The 24,098-nt window shown below is 32.9% G+C and overlaps 1 protein-coding gene across 5 annotated transcripts in view; it reads right to left on the minus strand.

The window, feature by feature from the left end:
* Scaf8 (SR-related CTD associated factor 8) overlaps window positions 1–24,098 on the minus strand; it is a 189,958-nt gene that overhangs the window by 140,110 nt on the left and 25,750 nt on the right. For all 5 annotated transcript variants that reach the window (XR_011707688.1, XR_011707689.1, XR_011707690.1 and 2 more), the window contains 4 exons: window positions 18,639–18,722; window positions 15,709–15,753; window positions 5,410–5,571; window positions 1,094–1,247 (listed from right to left, as the gene is read on the minus strand). Coding sequence is in view for 2 of the 5 variants with exons in the window: in XM_027939433.2 (XP_027795234.1) it covers window positions 1,094–1,247; window positions 5,410–5,571; window positions 15,709–15,753; window positions 18,639–18,722 (445 nt within the window). In the remaining 3 variants the exon portion in view is untranslated. The remainder of the gene's footprint in view (window positions 1–1,093; window positions 1,248–5,409; window positions 5,572–15,708; window positions 15,754–18,638; window positions 18,723–24,098) is intronic.

Below are 24,098 nucleotides of genomic sequence, written 5' to 3' on the forward strand. Positions count from 1 at the left end.
CTTACTTAGGAGCCATTAAAAACATTAATTATGAAGGGGCTGAGGTTGTGGCTCAATGGTAAAGCACTCGTTTAGCACGTGCGAGCCCTGGGTTCAATCCTCAGCACCACATTAAAAAAAAAATTTAAATAAAGTATTGTGTTCAACTACTTCAAAATAAATAAATAAATAAAAACATTAGAAGACATTCAACAACATAAGAAATAAGAAAAATACAATTTTGATGAAAACAGAACTTATAAAACTATTTTTTTTCAATAAATGCACAAAAACTAAATGTGAATGAAAATGTTACCAAATTCAATTCTTGGAATTGTGATAAAAAATTTTTAAATGTCATTTAAATACCCTAAGAAAACATGATTTTGAGATTATTATTAAAGCATTCTTGGCATTATCAAACAATTTAAGGTTCTTTGTAAAGATTAAGTTAACCTCATTTCCTGTAAATATAAAGTTGATTTATATGCCAAGTGTTAAGAGGTTACAGACAAACCAAATAATCTGGAAAAACCTAAATGACACACTCATTTTCCAAAGTTCATTATATTTATGTTTCTTGGGATTAAAAAAAAAAAAAAAAAGCTTTCAGAATGAGAGAATTATACAGAAACAACCAAGGCTGGCACACGCCTGTAATCCCAGGGACTCAGAAGGCTGAAGCAGGAGGATCACAAATTTGAGGCCAGCCTCAGCAACTTAAAAGGACTGGACGAAATGGTACACACCTGTAACCCAGTAATTCAAGTGGCTGAGGCAGAAAAATCACAAATTCAAAGCTATCCTCAACAATTTAGTGAGGCCCTGAACAACTTAGCAAGACCTAGTCTCAAAATAAAAAATGAAAAAAGCTAGGGAGACAGGGGATGTGGCTCAATGATAGAGCACTCCTAGGTTCAATCCTACTTTAAAACACACACACACACACACACACAAATACATGGTTTTATTTTTCCTTTGAATTATATCTTCTTTCAATTATCTAATATAGCATCACAATTTTCCAATGGTGTAGAATTGTTATTGTACATATGAATAACCATGTGAAAATATAAGAATATTTAGAAATCAAATCTATATTGTAGCAATATACCTGGGGTGTTGCTCATAGCAGCAGTAGTACTGGCCAAAACAGGTGTGACAACTGGAGGAGGAATCCCTGCTGCCATATCCAAAAGCGGTTGAATAATCTCACTCTTAAATACATTATTCTTCTGCCATAAGTTTAAAACTCTCACTATTTTACTCTAGAGAAAAAAAGAAATACGACATTTTTATTTTTTGCTTTCAAAACTTTAGTATAATCATTTCATAAGGGCTTTTAGGGTGCTGGATGGGAAGAAGAGAAGAAAACACGTCTGGGGTACTTTCTACCACTGAAAATTTGTTTCTACCATTTTGCATTTGCTAATCTTATCTCAGTTGAAAGGGGAAAACATTAGTTTTAATAGACATACAATATAAATGAAAGCTACACTTAGCTGAAGGCAGACACGACAACTAGTCTCTGTCTACCAATTCTAATGAGCTTAATTTAATACTATGGTTGCCTATAGAACTGTATTAATCCAAACAGAGTTAGGATTCATCTCAGTACTAAATTTAAAGTTAATTTTAACTTTGTCTCATAAAATGTTTATCTTTTGAACAAATAAGTAACTTCAGGACAAAGTCCTTTACTAATGTGACTCTTACAAATTTTCATTTTAAAAACTATTTAAATATAGGAGAGGGCATTTCTTCGTATAAGAATTTAACAAAGGGCTGGGGATGTAAGCTCACTAATGGAGACATGCATAGCATGCATGAAGCCCTGAGTTCGATCCTGCCATCAGAAGAAAAAAAAAACCAAAAACATATTTTTAACAAAATTAATCCTTTCTTTCAGCACCACATAAAAATAAAATAAAGATACTGTGTCCACTTAAAACTAAAAAATATAAAAAAGAGAATGTCTCAAGATATTCTACAAGATATTTCTAAGCACCTTGTCATAAATTCTACTTCCCTGTTGATGCTTTAAACCAGAGACATACACACTTCTGTCTGAACAGAATGTGAAATATAACCTCTCTTCACTCTCCACCTTCCCCCTTCATTATTCTTCCCTACTCTCCCCTTGTTGCACAATGCCAATCCCATAACAGCATTACTTAATGTAGCTCACAGAATGTTAAATACCATTATAAATGAATAATACTCTACATTTATTTATTTCACTTACCATAATCGGAAAAGTCTTTACCATTCTATTAAAAAAAAAAAAAGCCTGCTTGCTACTAACAAGCAGATTTACATATCTGAACCATCTGAGTAATTTTCTTTTTCTCTTTCTCGTAGGCCCTTTAATAGCAGCATTGAATCCAATTTACTCTTACTCCCCCTAAAGATCCTCAGCATTGCCCAACTCAACCCACTTCAAATACATACATACACAGATATCTCAAATTTTTGTTTTAATCTCACCCTTTTCTAGATCCCTTATGTATGAGTACTTCATATTTTTGGTAAGGCTCCATCAATCATATAACATTCATGTAGATGTTATAAAATTCATGAAATACATGCTATCTACATAACCTTTCTCATTAACCTTGGTCTTAAGCCAAAAGTGTCAATTAAAAAAAATATATGTTAAACCCTCAGTTCCCTTATCTATAAAAATGAGACTGTATACCATAAGTATTCTTGGGTTTCTTTTCTCAATTTCAAATTGTATCAAACTGTTTAGGTTGACCAGTATTTTGAAGGTCTTGAAAGTCTCAACCACTCCCAATGTGAACATCTTGGCAGAGAGCTATATCTTACTTACTACTTACAGTTCTTCTTATAGCAACACTATAAAATGGCACTTCACTTTAATTATGCATATCCTAATCTTGCTCCAAAAGAGATTATGTTAAATTTCATTCAGTTGTAAAATTCTGTTTAATTGTATTGTTGCCTATCTCCTGTTATATTCTGAGTATTATAAACACAGAACCTATAAAGATAGGTATTACCAACTTCTATTTCTTGGATAATTCTGAAGTCTAAAAGCATAATTAACAGTATTTAGAGAAAACTTGATAATCAGAAAAATTTCTATATATCTCCATTGATTATGTGATAATTTGCCCAAAAGCTTCAGATTTACACAAGCACAACAATATGCCCAATTAAGAAGAATGTCTCTCAGCCTGGATTTGTGGCTCAGTGGTAGAGTGTTCGCCTAGCACCCCTGAGGCACTGGGTTCGATCCTCAGTACATAAAAATAAAAAAAAGATACTATGTCCACTTAAAACTAAAAAATATAAAAAAAGAGAAAGTCAAGATATTCTACAATGTTTTTTTTCAAAGTAACATCAACTGGCCTGTTTTTCTTAAAACCTTGCTTAATGAAATACAAATATTTCACACAGAATATACACTTAATCACCATTTCGTTGATACTGACACTGAACAATTTGATTCACAACTTTTTAAACACATAAAAGTTTATTGTAAACAATAACCAAGTACAAATTACTACTTGGTACAAATTATTAAATTATTGTGGGACTCCTTAATTAGGGGGAAAAAAGAGGTCATTAATATGTATTCAAAAATAGCACTAATTAAATGAATACATTTTATAACAGTAACAGACCAATTTTCAGAATAAAGATCTGGTTTATTTTTAAGTTCCTCGTACTATTATGTTTATATATTTTTAAATTATGTCCAAATCACATTAATATGCAAATTTTTCAAATGAAACATAAGAAAACATAACAACAAGAAGGGCGCAGTGGGTGCCTGACTATAATCCTAGCCGTCTGGAGGCTAGGGCAGGAAGATCACAAATTCAAGGTAAGCCTTGGCAAGACAGCAAGACCCAGCAATTAGGTGACTCTCTCAAAATATAAAAGGGGCAGTGGGGTGTTGGGGATGCAGCTCAGCAGTAAAGTTGGTACTAGATCAACCCCCAGCACAAAAAAAAGAAAGTTACACAACAAATGTTTAATAACTTAGGATTTGATGACTACTTCTTTATAAAAGATGGGCACTTAGAAAGTTCTGTGCCTTACACAACAATCAACCCCAGTTTGTAAGACATTTACCCATCATGTTATTCAAAATAACTAGTACCTAACAACTATCATTCTAAAAATCTACATACATACACATAATGCCCCTCATTTATTATCGAAATTACAGCATTAATATAATCTTACTTCCTACAGTTTTAAAAAACAAAAAGGCCCTATTCCATAAACACTTATAAAATAAGAGATATTACATTATGAGATACACAAATTAAAGACTGATTTGTTCATTGTAACTGACAGAAATCAAAGTCCAAATAATGAAATTTCTAAGTCAAGATGTTGGGTTACTTTTTAAAATGCTGATATAAAATTTCAAAATGCTAATTTATCAGATGGGATTGCAAAGTGCCTATTTTAACAGTCAATTAACATGGGCCACTTAAAATCTTAAACATTCTTTCAGCCTTTCTAAGTATCGAAGTATCAAAATTAAAAAAATTAACTGTCAACAAGTTGTATCCAAAAATAGTTCACTAAAAATACAACATAATAAATTTATCTGTTATCTATTCATTATAACAAGGTTTTCTTCTTCCAGCTCAATATTCTATTTTAGTTATTAAAAATAAAACTACCTATAATGATAGTTTGTTCATAACTGTTAAATCCATGTGACTGATCTCAGTATACCTGGGTATTTGTGATGGCAACACTATTATTTTGTACTGCCTATTTATTGTGTAAAGTAACCTATGAAATATTGTCATATTTTATATGTAAATGTCCTTTTTAAATAAATAAAACTACCTAGAAATGAGTTCCATTAGTCTTCACCCATTCTTACCTTTTGCTAACTAATCAACATTGCTTTCAACCCTGTCAAAACCCACACCTAAATGTCCAAATCAGCATCAAAATGAGTAACCTAAAATTTAAGGGCAAATATAAACAACTCTTCTTTATTCTGCCTTTGGGTCCAAAACTCTTGTTACTTGTTAATTACAGAATATGTACATATTCAGATTTCAAAGATTTAATAGTAATGGTTTCTAACACTTTTAATAAAATTGTACCATAACAAAACAATTTTGATATACAATTACTTTCTATGAATTACTTGGCAAAACCATTTTCCATGAACAATGAAAAGGAAAATATCAACTCAAACATCATAATCCTAAAATAGTCCTAGATTTGAATAAGTGCTTAATATAATTCCAAAAGATATTTTAGCCAATTTCTTTAACAGCAGTTGCTTCAAATAAATTAAAACCTAGCAAAAATCAAAATTTTTTCACTCTTCAAGGAATTCTAAGAACAAAAAATGAATGTGGATATTGTAATGATTAAATATTTGAATTTAGAATAATCTAAACACCAAACAAAACAGCACCATACCTTGTCATCCCCAGGACAACGATATAAATTCTGAAAAGTGCTAATGATGTTATTACTAAATCGGGGTGCAAACACATCCTTTTCTTGACCAAACTGATGTCGGGATTGTCTCACAATGGAGTCAATAACATAAAGTCCAGGTACCTTGTATTCTGGTTTACACTGATGAGAAAAAGAGTGGGAAGGGAAGAAAACAAAGGTAAAAATCATCATAAATCCTATAGAAATACATAAACACTGCTCATGCTGTAATGAATATTCAAACACTGAGTATTCCACACCATATGTCTCTGGAATGGCATTTTAAAGAATCTACTTTGGCTATGTTCCTCATTCAGTTCAACTGTCAGTCATCCAAGTTCCAAAATAGTACTGCATAACTGATTTCAATGAAAAAAAATTATAAATAAGGTATTGTTATGATATTTAAATTTGCATAATGATTTTGAAAAGCTACGGAAAGAAAAAGCAAATTAAGGACAGGACTCTAAAATTCATTGCCTACATGTATTAGGATTTCAATATAAAACACATAACAAAGGGTTTCTAGGGCTGGGGATGTGGCTCAAGCGGTAGTGCGCTCGCCGGGCATGCACACGGTGCTGCGTTCGATCCTCAGCACCACATACAAATAAAGATGTTGTCTCTGCTGAAAACTAAAAAATAAACATTAAAAAATTCTCTCTCTCTCTCTCTCTCTCTCTCTCTCGAAAAAAAAAGGTTTCTATACTAATTCAAAAACAAACAACAAATGGCAAGTTATACCATTCTAAATACAAGGAACCCAAAGTTTCAAACGTTTTTCAAACACCCCAACTATAAGAGATAAGACATTACCATTATAATTCTGGGAATTTATCCTATGAAAACATTTTTCAAGAACTCTCCTGGGTTATTTCTCAATCATATTGTGAAATTATAAGTCCCCGACTTTTTAACTACAGGCTTTTTTGGCCTATAGTAAGTCAGTCAACACAATGAAGAATCCTTCTTTAAAAAAAAAAAAACCTGAAGCTTACTTCTCCTATTTTTGTTTCCATACCAAAAACATAAAAAAAAGACTGCCTATCAGCATATATTGGAATAAAAGAAAATTATGGTTACAGAGCAAGTTTGTTTTTTAGTAGTATAAAAGCTTAAATATTTTCACCTAAAGTTATTTTCTGGCACATATGGCATTAAAACAAAACTGTATTAGGAGAATGTTCTTGGAAATCTGAGTATCATCACTGATACAAGAATCCCCAACCCAGGCTGGGGCTGTAGTTCAGTGGCAAAGTACTTGCCTAGCTGGGTTTGATCCTTAGCACCACATAAAAATAAGTAAATAAATAAAATAAAGGCTTCCTGACAATCTACAACTACCAAAAAAAATTTAAAAAGAAAAAGAAAAACCCAAACCCATCCCTAACAAACACACACACACACACACACACACACACAGTTTCTAACTGGGATTTTCAGCCAAAACAATGATTAATTTCATTCTTCAAAAAGGCTAGGTGGCATTTAGTTTGTTCCTTAAAACCCTTTTGAAGAACCTATCTAGTAAGGGTCTTTATTAAGCTGGAAAAAATGCAGAGAACTTTAACTGTAATTCAAAGAGTCTGTTAGGAGAGATGTGGGCTATTACATGCTTGAAGTATTTCATAAAAGAGCAATAAATTAGTGTGGACATTAAAGACTTAGAGTAAACTGAAGGATCAAAAAACTTTGTTTTAAAGTTTCTGTTTTTAAATGTCTCAAGGAGTTGAGGCTTTCCCTCATGTCCAAAACACTGACTTATTTTTCTTCACTTTATCCATCTAGCCAAGGTTAACTTCCTTTCACTATCATACATTCAAAGAATTAACTATCTACCCTAGCTAACAATACCCGTCAGTAAATAAAACTTTCTAAACTTAATGAAAACCAGAACATCCACTTTGGTAAACACACACACACACACACACACACACACTATTCCCCAGTGCTAGAAACACAGATCAGTGCTTAATAATTATTTACTGACTGGCATTTAAACTTTCCCAAAGGCAGAAAACAATCTTATACATAATGAATTATTTTACACAAATGATTATCTTGAGTAAGACTGAACAGAACTTATGCTGATAAGAGTTTTAAAAATTAATGTATGAGTAATGCAATAATTAATGTGGTGTCTTTTAAAAAAATTAGTATCCAAACATCATTACTATGTTGAGGTTTTTTTTAATATCTTTATTTTGTTTATTTTTATGTGGTGCTGAGGATCGAACTCAGTGCCTCACATGTGCAAGGCAAGCGCACTCTGCCACTGAGCCACAACCCCAGTCCCAAATGTGGTTGTCTTTTTTAATCTTTTCCTTTTATTTATACCAAAAATTCTGACCATAAACTTAATTCAGAATAATGATGAGTGTGTGCTATAAACAATTTCCTTTCATGGCCATCTGTGAAGATTCTAAAGCTTCAAAAATATATTAGCAGATTTATTAGTGAATAGTAACACCTAAAGAAAAACATTCTTTCTTCCACAGTTACCTTCGGACATACTCTATACCAACATGTTGTGTCTCAGAATTTTTTATACTACTGCTTTGGATATTTTTCCACATAAGAGGGCAGAAAAACGATTTAAGTACAATTTAATATTTAAATATTAATAACTTTAAATAACCATAGCAAATTAAGACAAAGAAATATGAAATGTTGTTCAAATTTTTATTATATTGGACTGAAAACAAGAATTTCTAAGTCTCTCCAATGGCAGGGCATGTTATATTTTTACTCTTGAAATAATTTTTTAAAAACTGTATCATGCAAAATATTTACAGATATACCATCTTCAAACAATATTCTAATAATTTCCAATTTCCCATGCTTCAGAGAAAGTCACTTAGAAAAAGAAAGGGAAGAATGACTAGAGAGAATGCACCTTTAAATATACTTGTGTGATTTTCATGCTGCCATCCAAATTCGCATCTGCTGCTATCATCAGGCAGAGTTGTTTAAAAAGAACTCTCCAGGCCAGTTGGACTACACATGAATCCTATTAGAATTTGTGCTGCCACTTTCAACTACTAAAAGTTGAATGTAAAAACAGAGCTGGAACAGTAAAAAAAACAGGAGTAAGGGGCTATACCTGCAAAACACTGCATGATGCTGATGGTAGCCATGAAAGAGGATTCCCAGGATATAGCCATGCCTGAAACCATGAGTGATTTTTCTTTCCTCTGTACACTGAAAAGTTTGGCTTGTTAGCTGCCAACATTTAGTGGCGCTAGCAGCAAAATTCCGTTATTTCTAGCTTGTATAGTAAACAAAGATTCTTAAATCACAGAGTAGACTAGGTGGGAGCTGCAATGAAAATAGCTTTTTCCTTGGCTTAAAAATATTTCCTTTGTGGGGCTGGGGCTGCAGCTCAGTGGCAGAGTACCTGTATAGCACATGTGACTCACTGTGTTCGATCCTCAACAGCAGCACATAAAAATAAATTTTAAAAAAGTATTCTGTCCATTTACAACAACAACAAAAAACAATTAAAAAAAAAAAAGACTTCCTTTGTGTCATGACACACAAATACAGTGTACTTTTCTACTTATCTTACATTAAAAAAAAAAAAAAGCTAACACATGCAAAAAGAACAATAACACTGACAGGTAACTAGCAAATGTGATCAAATTCACTAATGCTAAGAAGTGCTCCAAGAGCTTTCTAACTATTCTAGACATTCATACCAAGATTTTCTTGCTGTTTTGTTTGTTTGACCCCTGTAGGTTATTTTAGGAATCTCTACATCCTACCTCAAATACACATATATTACAAAAATAAGTATGATTTTTCAAATTATCTACCTTCCTGAAGATTCTAATATTCATACAACGTGGGCCCTAATTGCAGCTTCATCCTATTTGAGAAAAAAAAATCATTGCTCAATCAGTGTTTTTAACATTTTGGGAGTGTTCTCTAATAAGACTCCTTGTACACTGTGGAAGTTTACCAGGTGGTTCCCTACACCTTCTGAAGCTTGTTCATAGATTTCTTCAGGTATCAGTAAAATTACATTATTAACTTTAAAATGTATCCTTGCATTATTTCTCCCACAGAATTTAAAGAGGTCAGTATTATGCCATAGGCCACATGGAAGAATTTTATAAGAATCAAATAAATTCCCTTCTGTATTTAAAATAAGCTTGCTGTTTAGGAGACAAATGACTACTTTACTGGATTATTTATCAAGTAAATTATAAATTCTGTTATACCCCCCATTCTATATGAAGCAATGGTAAAAAGAAACAAAGTTGCTTCTCTATTAAATATAAAGTTGTTTAGTAAATAATTCACTATATTATCTAATGCCTTCCAACCAGATTGCAGATACAATCAAGAGAGAGATAATGTGTCCTTCAAGTTTTCCCCAACTGAGTTTTCTAAGCAGCAAATTACTATTACTTGATGATTTAACACTGATCATTTAGATCATGATCATTTTAGCTATAAAATTTACAGTTTAATGTACTGTCAATTAAGGAATTCTAAGAAATCATGAGAAATTTATATATGTTCCTTAAGTGTTTCCTAAGATTTTGTTTCCTTTATGTAAGATAATAACTGGTTTATAGCATAAGATTTCATACTATGGGGTACCTATAAAGTCTACAAACCTAGGCTAATTAACATAATAGCTACACTATTAAAAAAAAACAACAGCAGCATGTCTCAGACTTTATGGATATCCAATATTAGTTTAGTAAAGATTCAACAGGAACTAAGCATATAATAATACTCTTAACAGAGTCTATAACATCTTCACTGCTAATTCTGAACGAATCTATGTAGTATTTCCTAAGAAAATAACAGCTAAGTAAACAAATTCGGTAAGAGATATTAGTACAAAATAGAAAGAAAGATCAAATGATATTTTCTCTTGGATGGCCAACTAAATACTTTTATGCTATTTTCCAAACTTGTAATAATTCAAATTCCAAAAGCATGGAAGCTCTGAAATTCCACAAAAGTAATATGCATTTCCACAACCCCTAAGCCAGAATAGGGGTAATCATTAGTCCATCTTCACAGAGAACCTTGATCACACCAACAAGGAAGCAAGAGATGAAAGGTGATTAGTTCTTAACTGATGTGCAAGCAGTGTCACTGAGGGATGATGACAAGAGAAAGATGACTTTAAGAAAGAAAAAAATATTACCTTAGTTCCTGACAAGACACAGCTAAAAAAAAATCCAAATTTTATATACATCTTTGTAAAATATCTGAGGTTGGACTGAGGTGATGAAACATTTAATTTGAAGAAAAGTAATAGTAATCAGAAAACAACCTAACATTTTAAACATACTAGGGTATGTTTTACTCTTTAGTCATAGGAATTCATTCTGATGAGTCCTTAGGAGTCTAAAAACAAGTTTTGTTGTTGTTTCCCAGGAGCATTCTACTAATGAGCTATATCTCCAGCCCTATTTATTTGTTTGTTTGTTTGTTTATTTATTTATTTTAAGGCAGGACCTCCCTAAGTTACTGAAGCTGACCTCCAATTTATGGTCCCCCTTTGTTAGCCTCCCTCAGTTGCTAGGATTACAGGCATGCACCACCACAGTTAAAAAACAGTTTTAAAGCTGACTGAAATTTAATTCCTTTTGTGAAGGTAATTTATTAATGTCCTTTGAAAATAACCTCACTAGATTAGAAAATTTAAGTATAATAATACCAAGAATTGTCAAAGACGGGGACACACACACACACACACACACACACACACACACACAATCTCACAGATTGCTAGTGGGAGTGTAAATTAGTATAACCATTATGAAACTAATTAAGCATTATATAGCAAAGTAGAAGAAATGCATATCCTATAGCACAGCAATTCCACTCCTACACAAATATAACATGCACTAAAATGCATATATAAGAATATTCCCAGCAGTATTTTCAGAATATCAAAAAGTAGAAAAGTCACACCCACACACATACCGCCTCCCGTGTCTGTAAACAGTAGAATGGGCAAGCTAAAGCTTATTTGTAAAATGTAATATATACAACAATGAGCAGTAACTAATATTGCTAAATAGCCAGGCATGGTGGCACACGCCTGTAATCCCAGCAACTTGGGAGGCTGAGGCAGGAGGACTGCAAATTCAATAACAACTCAGTGAGACCCTGTCTCTAAATAAAATACAAAACAGGTCTGGGAACGTGACTCAGTGGTTGAGTGTCCCTGAGTTCCCCAGTACCCCATCCCCCCAAAAATCTTACTATACAAAACATGCAAAAATCCTAAACATATAATGAACAAAGAATTCCATTATGTGAAATTAAAAACTACATTAAATCACTTTTAAGAATTCATAGTTACACTTAAGACAGTATTATATCACAAGTCTATGAATATAAAATATCTTGAATTTGCATTAAGATATGAAGTAGCAACCATGCTTTATCAGAGCTATTTTTAATGATAATATTCTAGATTCCTGATGACAACTGAGAAACTTTAAAAACTGGTTCCAGGTACAACAGTAAGGAAACTCTATTTTCAGGGCAGGGGTGGTGGTGATTTGGGGTCTTTTTATTAATGGAGTGGGCTGAATGTCTCTATGATTTTGTCCAGATAACTGAAGAACCTAACCTAAGTTGTGTGTGCACATGACATGTGCACATGTATGAATTTGGATTTTTAGAAACTTAAGTTCTGATATCAACTTTGGACAGTTTCCCAGTTCACCATGTAGGGTAGGTATGGTAGAGAAATTAATAGCCACACTGGTCTAGAAAAAGTAAAACAATTTTTTTCTCACGTACACAGGGGTAACACACAGTATTAAATATATAAGATCTTATATATGAGGGTTTGATCACAAAAACTGAAAAAAAATTGCACTTATTTTAAATAAAACTATAACACCAAGCAAAGATGTGACTAACATAAGAGTCTGACTATGGTTACTTGGGTAGAGGATGTGATCAAGAAGAGGCACTTAGGGTGGTAGGCACATTAATCACAGTTTGATTTCAAATGAGTAGGAATTACACAGATTTTCTCTTTGTAAAAATCCAGCTATATATGTTGTTTTTCTGCACTTCTGTGTGTATGTGTATGTGTGTGTGTGTGTTTGTGTACTGCACAACACAAATTATATAAAACATCCGTGGTTTCTTAAAAACACACACACAACAAGCCCAAGTTTCTCATATTGTGATGACCCAGGAGGGCAGGTCAAGATATATTTGAAATGCAACTTACAGATTGAGAGACTTAGAACTTATCTAAAATACCCCAGGGCAAAGAAATTTTAATAAAAAGCGCATATGCAAAGTAAGAATATGGAAGTCTGCTCCTTTTAAACTATTTGTGCCCCAAAGCCCAAATCTTTATGTGCACTATCCCAAGGGTAAGGCAATACCCATGATAAAAGTCCATCCATTACAGAACACTGCACCCTACATGAAACAAAACAAAAAAGGTTAAATAAATGTAACTACCTTTCAATGTGGACTCTACCCTTCCTCTGGGGAAATATCACTGGGCAGAAAAATAAATATACCAAAAGATGATAAACTGTTTTGGCTTCATCTAAAAAAATTTATATCCACTACAAAGAATCAAATAATGGGCATAAAACTACCAGATCAAAATCTTTCATTATGTAATGCCTAACGTGTTTAACACAATATTTTCATATATTATTCACTAAGTAAATGTGTGTTACAAGATCAAACCACATTCCCTACTCTCACTGATCTAACAATGAAGTAAGAAATCTGAAGGTTAATCACAGTCAAAAACTTATAAATAATGATAATGGTGGTTCATATAGGGACTATTATTAGAAACTAAAAAGATAAAATGTTTTGCTGACCTGTGGTATTGAAGAGAAGCCACATACCATCTAAGTATATGACTGAAACATAGTATCCAGATTGTAACAAAAGAAACAGTTCTGAGTAATGACATTTAATCTCATTCTGAATTTAGTGGACAAATTCATTTGTAGTACTCATGTACAAAGGAAGATTTAAAAGGAGTTGGCTAAAGTCTACATATTTTAGGAACATAGCTGAACATGTAGCTCATGCATATCAAGCTAGCAAATAGAATGGTAGCAAATAGTAGAAAAGTCAGCAAATAGTACGTCTTCTAAATCCAAATAAAATATATTTTCTTTATCATTCAGAATAATGAACTCAGTTATTTATAATGCAAATAACTATTCTAAAATTTGTCTGAGTTTGGTATTTTTGGCCTTTGCTTCTGCCTCATGAAAGTTTGACAAAATCGGAACACACCATGATATTTGGCAAAATTCATTAAGACAAAGACCAGAGACCAGAATATTCTTTCAGTTTTTCTAGCTCATAGGAAGTCATCTTTATTGTTAATTTTTCATTTATCACCATCATTCATTACTCCAATTATAAATCTCTCATGACCAAAACATGAAATGATAGTTAACACAATATAAAGCTAGAAGCATGCCTCTCCCTTACCTGCATTATTTTTATTATAACACATGATAGGAATATAAAATGATACTGCCATCCTAGAAGACAATTTTGAGAGTTTCTTAAAAAATGAAAACATGACTTCCCATCCCAGAGAAATGAAAAAAATTCACCAAAAATTATATATGAATGTTCCTAGCAGTTTTATACATAATAGTCAAAAGCTGGAAACAACCCAGCTGATCTTCAATAAGTGAATTGTTAAAACTGTGGTGCATCCATATAATGAAACACTACCCAGAAATAAAAAGGTAAGAAACTATTTGATACATGCAGTTACTTCCCTAGATCTCAAAAGAATTATGTTGAGTACAACATGCCTAACTCAAAAGGCTACATACTATAAGATTCCACTTAAACTGTTCTTGAAATGCAAAATTACAGAGAAGAGGAAACAAATATTGACTTGCTTCTTCTGATGGATAATAAATTACTTAACAATGGAATAACTTTGATCACTACAAGTCTTCATATGATTCTGAAATATCTTATTAGAACTACCTCTAACCCAAATCAAATCAGTCAACAAACAATTTTCCACAAATTCACATTTATCCTTTAAATTCTATACCACTCAAATTCTGACTTCTGTATAAACAGCAAAGACATTATATAGAACTGATAGAAATGAAGACTCTTAGGTTGCGCCATACACTCAGTGAAACAGAACCTCCATTGTATCAAGATCCCTACTAAATCCTACACACAGTAAAGCTTAAGAGGCACTGCTTTAGATAAAAGACTTTAAAGACTTGCTTTAGACTGATAAATCTTTCAATCAGTAGCATTTTTTTAGCTTAATTTACCTAAAAAAGCAATGTTATTTTACTCACGTCTTATCTTCAAATTATTTAAGTTAATTAATCCCCATATATATTTAATCAATACCTTAAGTATTGAGAAAATAACACTTGAAAAAAGAGAAAAGGCTTGAATCAAATACAGGTTGAGTTACTCAAGGCTACCTAGTTGACTGAGACAAATCTCACCTGATTCCTGCACTCTTCTCTCAGTCAACTATTTTTGTGACACTGCAACCTTGCTAAATCCTTAATGCCATATACTTCTGATTCTCAAACTGCCTCTGCTTATACCTAGACACATGAATATAGACAGAAAATAATCCTAAACACAAATCAGGAAAGTACTGATTTCCTGTAGTATCATCTTATAAGGAATTAAGTCTTAAGTACCTCTGTCAGAAACTCTGGCATCAACAGAGTAATGATCACAAACAGGTGCACTCAAGAACTACAACTGTCTCAGACTCTGGTTACAAAAACATTACTAAATGTATGCAAGACAGATGTTTTCAACTTTATCTCCTCTGCTTCTCCTGGAAAATGGAACTGCGGGTATATATAATAACATGTAGCAATTTTTAACATCCTAATGGATCAAATAAAGTGATCAGCAGAAGAAAAACATCCAAGACAATATTTTATCCATACCTAATATAAACAGAGCTACAAGAGAGAACTTCCTTAAAGGCTATGTAAAACAACAGATTTATATTCTATTTAAAAAAAAAATCAATCATATTGATGTAATTATTTTCAAGGAACGCATACTCACTTAGGCAATGTAAATTTAGCAAAAATATCTGCCTGAAAGCTACCATTTTAGAATTATCCAAAAGGCACTTTCATTTTCTCTCTTAATTAGAAAATAAAATAACTAGAATCACTTTTAATAGTCTATCAAAACAACCTCAGGATTTCATTTAAAGGAGAAGAGTACAGGCACTAATATACAATTACATTACATTTAGTCTATGTATTAAAAGCTTATACTTACTTTCTGAATGAATTTCTCAACACTCTGTACCACATGTTTATAGAACTGAAAGAGGGAGAAAAAAGGTACAGTATTAAAATCACTTTTAGTAAAAGAATTTCCTGCCAACCACAGGATTTAACATGGCTCAAAAAGCCCATCAAAATAATTAATTTTAATCAAAACTTCAAGATAAGCATTCACACCACTCACCTTTTACAACCAACTAGCTGTGCTATGTAATTTCTTAAGTAATTCTTAAGTAGATACATGGTCAGCATGTCAAAAATGTGTTATTTAATGTAGATATGAAAGAATACTATTAAAGTCTTTTTGAAATATGTATTTTTTTAGTTGTAGATGGACACAATAACTTTATTTTGTTTATCCATTTTTATGTGGTGCTGAGGATTGAACCCAGTGCCCCACATGTGCAAAGCAAGGGTTCTACCGCTAAGCCACAGCCCTGGCCCCCTATTAAAGTCTTTATGAAAGCATACTTTGACCAACTTGTGTTGACAGCAAAATATTATGATATATAAAATGGGAGATGTATTACTTTCAAGGAAGGAAAAGAACAGGTATCCATAATTATCAGCTAAAGCAAGGCTAGTACTAGAAAAATCAATTACCCATCAACCTAGAATATTAACAAATCATGTGAGAGAGCTGTTTTCAACTTTATTATCTCCTGCTTCCAGAAAATGAACTTCAGGAACATTTAAGATGTAGAAATGTATAATGTTCTAATAGACCATACAAAATTAACTAAAATAGAAGTAAACACAAGGATTAAAAATTAATAATGGTATACTATTAATTATGAGAAAACACATTTTTATAAAACACAACACTAAGCATAAACCTATAAATAAATAGAATTTCTAAATTTATAATTTAGAAATAATATTTATAACTATAAATTATAATTTAGAAATAATTATAAATTTAACAAAAAAGAATCTAGAATTTACGTTTAATAAATTTTAATACCCCGATGGTAATGCCATGGTTAGCATAATGCTGTTTGAAAAATTAACCTGAATAATGAATTATGTTTTATAAGGGACACCTCCTTAGAATAAAAAGACATGAGAACTAAAGTCAATGCTATTTTTTGTATGGACTATGTAGTAGATTAGGTACCAGTATTTTATCAAAGTGAAATTTTTTACATGTGATTCTTATATTGCAGTTGCTTAGGAGAATGTCTTTGTTCTTGGAGATGTAAATTCAAGTACATAAAGATTAATAAGCACTATTATGAATGAAGTTTGAAACTATCAAACGAATCCACAAGAAAAAATGACAAAAAGTGTGTATGTACATGCATATGTGTAGAAATAATGCAAATGTGGCCAATGTTAGTAATTGTGAATTTAAGGAAGAATATTTGATGCTCATTGCAATATTTTCCAACTTGTTAAAATTTTTCAAAATTAAAATCATTGGCACAAATTAGTACACTGTTCATAAAAACAAAGAGACTCCTGATTGACAGACACCTAGATTCAAATTTCAGCAAATTACTTAATTTCTTATATCTTTCTGACATCAGAAAATAGAAAATAAGGTTAGCACCCATACTTAACTGAATCCTTTAATTAAAAAAGTATTCTGGGGCTGGGGATGTGGCTCAAGCGGTAGCGCGCTCGCCTGGCATGCGTGCGGCCCGGGTTCGAGCCTCAGCACCACATACAAACAAAGATGTTGTATCCGCCGAAAAACTAAAAAATAAATATTAAAAAAATTCTCTCTCTCTCTAAAAAAGAAAATTGTTGATGGACCTTTATTTAAAAAAAAAAAAGGTATTCTGCTCAGGAAAATTACATAAATACACCAACTTCTAATTTTTACAGAATAAAAATGACAATACACGTTTACATATTCACAGAATTGTGATCGTAAAAATCATTATAATAGAGAATAGTATAGATAAAGTGCAAGAGACTCAATTTGTTTTATATACTAAGCCTATCAGATGGGAGCAGGGCGAATTACTTCCTTGAAAAATGTGGTAACTGTCCTTATCCTGTCTTTGATTTTCCCTATTTAAGTATAGAGATTTTAACTATAATGATGTTTAAGATACTAACTACAAATCTGAAAACTAAGTTTTACCTATAAAACTGCAAAATCAACCAATTATCTGAATTTATCTCAGTAGCAACTATTAGTAAATAGAAATTTGTTAAATGTTATATACAGTTATCAGAAGATAATTTATATAGTTGGTACTTCTAATAATGGATGATGTTTCAATTCATACTAGGAAAACATTCACAAAATGTTCACAGGTTAATATCTACTTAATTAAAAATAGGCATTCAACCCTCCTAAATAAAGCACGGAATCTTAGCTGTGGGGACAAGAACTTCTTGGAAAGATGTCTGTGGTTGAGCTTCAAAGGTCCTTTAGCCAAGAAATTTTATATATTTTTTTTAATTTATATCTATGTTCTAGAGAAATATACATGTTTTTCCTGAACACAGGTTCAAAACCTATCCAAAACCTGTCTCTGTGTTCCCTTTCCATAGTTCAAGTATCTTATGTACAACAAGGCCTAATTATTTCCCACGGTGGTCCATTTTTAAATCTATACAGAATCAATAAGGTGTTATTTTCATTTAGAAGTCTTCTACTAATTTGTATTTAAGATTCTGCAATGTCGGTGTGACAAATGACAATTTAAAATCTCCATGATGCGGCTAATGTCCAAAATATCACCTGCCTAAGAAAAGGAAAAATATTTACTTCAAAGCTTATGGAAGGATAAATATCAAAATGTTAAGTGTTTATGAGGGAGGGTTTACAATACAATTTTTTTTCTTTTACACACTAAACATATATTAATTCTTCACATGAGAAAATATATAAAAATTATTTCTCCTTCAAAATACTAGGGTGGCATTTTCTTTTTTGAAAACATAAGAGTAAAATTTATTACTCACCTTAATAGCTTTGATGGCCGCCTTTGTAATCTGGGTCATTTTTGCTTTAGAAATGGGTGGTTTGTAGTCATTCAAGGAATACAACTGATGGAAAAAAAAAAAAAGAATTTTAAATACTGCAAAACTAATTGTTTCCAAGCAATAATATGAAATTACCAACATTTCCATTTTTATATTCTCAATGAAATCAAAGTGCGGCTTTTCTTTTAAAAATCAGGCTCAAAATCTTTAGTCAGCACAGAAACACATCAAAATCACAATGAACTACCACGGTAGTTGCTTAGATATTACACATTGCTGGTGGAAATGTAAAATTCTCCAATAGTTTTTATGAAACAGTTTGGTAGTTTCTTAAAAAAATTTTAAAGTTATCGAATGATCCAATTTCACTCCAAGGTATCTACCCCAAAAAGCTAAAAACAAATGTTCACATAAAAACTTCTACATGGATAATCATATATATAAAATTCATTAAAATTCCATTTGAAAAGCAGAAAGAGCCCAAATGTTCATCATCTGATGAATAAACAAAATGTTTTATCTGTTCAATGAAATTTTAGTGATAAAAAGGAATACTGAGGGACTGGGGCTGTAGCTCAGTTGGTAGAGTGCTTGCCTATCACATGTGAGGCACTGGGTTTGATCCCCAGCACCACATAAAAATAAAATAAAGGTACTGTGTCCATCTACTAAAAGGAATATTGAGGGCTTGTGTTGTAGCTCAGTGGAAGAGCACTTGTCTAGCATGTATATGAGGTACTGGGTTCAGTTCTCAGCACCACATATAAATAAATAAAATAAAGGTCCTTTGACAACTAAAAATATAGTTTTTTAAAAAAGGGAACACTGATAAATGCTACAAAATGTATGAAGCTTAGAAACATTTTGCTAAGTTAAACAAGAAAAATGATGAATTAATGATAAGAGTTTCTTTGGAAGTGAAGAAATATTTTAAAGTTAATTGTGGTAATGTTTGCACAACTTTGTGAATATAGCAAAACCATTGAATTGTACACTTCAAATTGGTTGATTTTATAGTATACCATTTCTTTTTAATCAGGGGATCTAAAGTTTAACAAGAATCCTCCCTCCAAAAAATCTTTATTTTGAAATTTCTTACATAAGCAAAGGGTAAAAATAGTGCTTAGAAAGAAAGCAGTTAAAGACATGTTAGAGAAATTAGGCAACAAGTAACTATGAATAAATGAATACTGATTAAAACTTTGAATCTGGCGGAGTGGAGCATGCCTAGAATCCCCAGTGCCTCTTGACGCTGAGGCAGGCGAGATCCTGTCTCAAAATTTAAAAAAGGACTGGAATGTAGCTCAGTGGTAAAGCATCCCTGAGTTTAATTTCCACTCAAAAAAAATTTTTTTTTTCATTGTACACAGTGATGCTAACATTTTTAACTATAACTGGCATAATAATTTAGAAGCCTGGAAACGGCTTTACCATTAAAACACTGCAAAACACACTTGAACAGACTTCAAATTCTATTCACTTTCACCTCTTTTATATGTGGAATCTGTTGTTTTCCCCATAATTTGTCTCCTCTTCCTCCCCTGGTCACCACCTCCATGACAACAGTCCAAGTTACCTTCATCACCCACCTGGACAACACCTAAATGGATGTGTTGTCACCACATTTACAACTCTTTTAAAAACTATCTTGATCAGATGACTGACACTCAAAACTACTCCCAACACCCCTTAATATGGTCAATCACTTCTCTTCAGATACATGATTTAAAAAAAAAAAAAAGTCTGCATATATAAGGCCCTGCCTGGTCCAACTCCTGTGTCTATTTCCAGTCTCAGTTTATACCATGCTCATTGGCCCTTCCCTGCTCCTGGAACAAATGATCTCCCCCACCTCCAAGGTTGAGTTCCCTGGGCCCCAAATCAAGAGGCTTGTTCCCTCTATTTAGACACATGTCACCATGGCTTCCCCAGTAGTTATCTTTCAGACAGGTAGCAGACAGACAAGTGATGAAAACATAAGGTTAAGGGGAAAATTCTATAGAATGAACTTATGTACTGACCCTCACATGCTTTCTTTTACAATTTACTTGAGAAAACTCTGGCGCTGCGTAGCTTAAGCCAACAGGATATGCTACATTTCTCAACAAACAACCTTCTATCTGCAGAAGAAAGACTCCTCCCTGATGATGAGAACACACATTATTCTGAAAGGGGTACCTGTGTAACCTTTACACAGACCAGATTACAGGACTCAGGCAGACAGAATAATTAGAAGCAAAGCCCCCAATCATAAAATCTGTAGAACCAAGTTCCAATCAAAATCAGTAAGCATGGCCAAGGTGACTCAAGAGTTTCCTTAGATATTTAGTATGTCATTATAACAGTAAATCTCCCCTCCATGGGATAGGGGTAAGATCATGTGCAGTGGGACTTCAAAGTCTTATTCAATCCTGCTGCCACTCAAAAGTCAAGGGGTGGACCTTGGTGGGACTCTGAAAACTTCCCTGGAACCCCCCAGTAAAACAGGAGGGCAGGAGGGGCCTCTTTTCTGTGAGGACCCACTCTCTCCCTTTTTCCCTTAAGAGTGTTCCTTCTTTCCTTTTCCTTTCCCTAGTAATAAACTCCTGCCTGCAACTATATGCAACCTGTCTGAAAATCTCTACAGCATGAATGCAAAGAACCAATGACCAAGGACCTCTGTTATTGCTTTGGCTCTACTGATGGCCTTGCACTGGAACATTTCTTAAAGCATCATCTAATGAGGAAAGGGTCTCCTACCTCTCCAATAAGATTAAGACAAGACTCTCCTCTTTATGGGCTCACTGTCCTGCCACTTACTTTTGAAGCATTCACTGCAGTAATCTGACATTTACTTGTATGATTAATACTTGATTTTTTTTAAAAGGACTGCCACAAGGGTGATGGTAACTGATACCAATCAACAAAGGGTGTTAAGTTTCTTAAAAGCAATTTAAGTTTACCAAGGGGTAAATACATAGCATTTACTGTGCAAATTAGAATCAATTCTAGTACAAGTAAAACCATCCTTCGCCCTTTAATTTCCTGTAAAGGGATCCACCTGCTAATGATATTGCCTAAGATTATACTCTGTCAGATACTTTCTAAGAACTCTTAAGCTAAGATACTTAAGATCTTACACTACCCATTAAACTATATCAAGCAAGGAATTTTAATATAATTGTATATACTTTTTACTATACTTTAATATACTATATTCCTAACTATTTTAGAAAATGTACCTATATGCCAGTATATTCATTGGGTGCAAAATAACAAAGCTTTCTATGGCTTTACAAGCCAGGTAAAGTAAAGATCAATTTTCCAGAATTTCTTACAGGACCCATCTGAGATCCATTCCTGCCCTCTCTCTCTAGAAAATAAGATCTAAGAACACAAACCCTGTCTTTTTTGTTGATATTCTATTTTTTTCATATATCCAATATCTGGCAAAGACTAGTTATTTGTTAAGAATACATTAAAATAGACAAATAAATACAAGACTCAGTAATGCAAAAGTCTGAACAGGAAAACCCATATTTAGATTCTAACTATGTTACCTTATGAAAAGTTGATAACCCCCTGAACAAAAACAATATATATCTGTTTCATAAAAACATAGCACTCAAAGCTTTTGGAGCACACACAATTTTCTCAACAAGAATTAGCCATTATTAAAAATCCTTTTCTTTGGGGTTGGGGTTGTGGCTCAGTGGTAGCACACTTGCCTAACATGCGTGAGGCACTAGGTACGATTCTCAGCACCACATACAAATAAATAAAGATCCATCAAAAGCTAATTTTATTTTATTTTTTTTTAAGAGAGAGTGGGAGAGAGAGAGAGAGAGAATTTTTTAATATTTATTTTTTAGTTCTCGGCGGACACAACATCTTTGTTTGTATGTGGTGCTGAGGATCAAACCTGGGCCGCACGCATGCCAGGCGAGCGCGCTACCACTTGAGCCACATCCCCAGCCCGATCAATAGCTAATTTAAAAAAAAAAAATCCTTTTCTTTGGTAGGCCTTCTTCATTTAAATGACTCATAGTCAAATATCATTCACTCAACCATTTGGAGGCACACTCTATATTTATATTACTAGGTAAGGAAGAGGCATCAGATTGTTTTATAGCTGACAACACATTATTTCTTTCATTTTGTGTAACAAAGGAAGGCCCTGAATTTCAATCAAGCGCTAGCCTACATTCTAGCAGACCAAGACTTTGCTTGCTTTTTGAGGGGTGGGGTGGCGAAATACAATTTAGATTCCAAAAACATTTTCAGTAGTGGTAGAGCACTTGACTATCATACTTGAAATCCTGGGTTCAATCCCCAGGACAGGACGATGGAGGGGTACGGACATCCAACAATCTGAAGAGAGCGCTTTCTTCCAAGATCCTCCTTTTAAAAATCCATACTGTAAACATTTAAAGTATTACTCAAAAAAACACTGAGCAATACACTTCAAAGACTTAATACATATGCTTTCAACTAACCACTTTTCTAGATTCTCTAACAATTCGATTTATTAAATCAGATCATCATAAAACTGTCAGATCATTTCATCTATTTCTTCACCAATCACTTTTACTGAAATTAATATTAAGTCCTCAACTTTTAAAGAAGGCTGAAAGAAATTTCCCCTAGGACATGGTCTTTCTAGCAATCTGTTAAATAATTTTTCCCAAAAGGTGCCTTACTCGAGAATTAACAAAGTATGTTCCCCTTGAATCCAGAAACAAGACAGTGATTTATTTAGTTTGTATATTTACTTTTTATCAAAGATGAACAATTTGGGCTGCGATTGTGGCTTAATGGTATGAGGTACTGGGTTTGATCCTTAGCACCACAGAAAAATAAATAAATAAAGGTGTACATCTACAACTAAAAAATATTAAAAAAAAAAAAAAAAAGATGGATAACAGGTTCCTTCCTTCTTGCCTTGTGTTCTAGAGATATTGCTGTTTTTTTTTGCTAGTAGGAACAAACATCGCAAATGTCTACTTGAAAGAAGAAATAAAAGATAGGTAGAAGAGAAACAAAAGACAAGAAAAATAAAACTTTAATTTGAAAGTCTTGTACTAAAGTTCCCCCTACCTTTACTCCCCGAGCCAGTTCTCTTTTCAAGGCCATTCACTCCCAAATTTCAGGGAAATCCACAAATCTTTACTCACAATCTTAAAGCTGCTAGAAATTCACACTTAGGAAAATTGCCCTGTGTACTGTAAACTAGCCCACAAACACATGTATTTTTTAGAAGAGATGGAGCAAGGAGAAATGTAAAACCTAGAATATAGGATACTTTGCCAGAAATCTATAATAAAGGGTACTTTCCCAAGGTAATCTATTGATCAGGTAATGGAGAAGACATCAACATAGCTCATCAACCAACTCTCATCAATTGTAGAACAAGCCACCATGAATTAGGAATAGATATAGAATTCTCTCCATTTTCTCAAA

The sequence above is a fragment of the Marmota flaviventris genome, chromosome 6, assembly GCF_047511675.1.
Source record: "Marmota flaviventris isolate mMarFla1 chromosome 6, mMarFla1.hap1, whole genome shotgun sequence".
NCBI classification, from domain to species: Eukaryota; Metazoa; Chordata; class Mammalia; order Rodentia; family Sciuridae; genus Marmota; species Marmota flaviventris.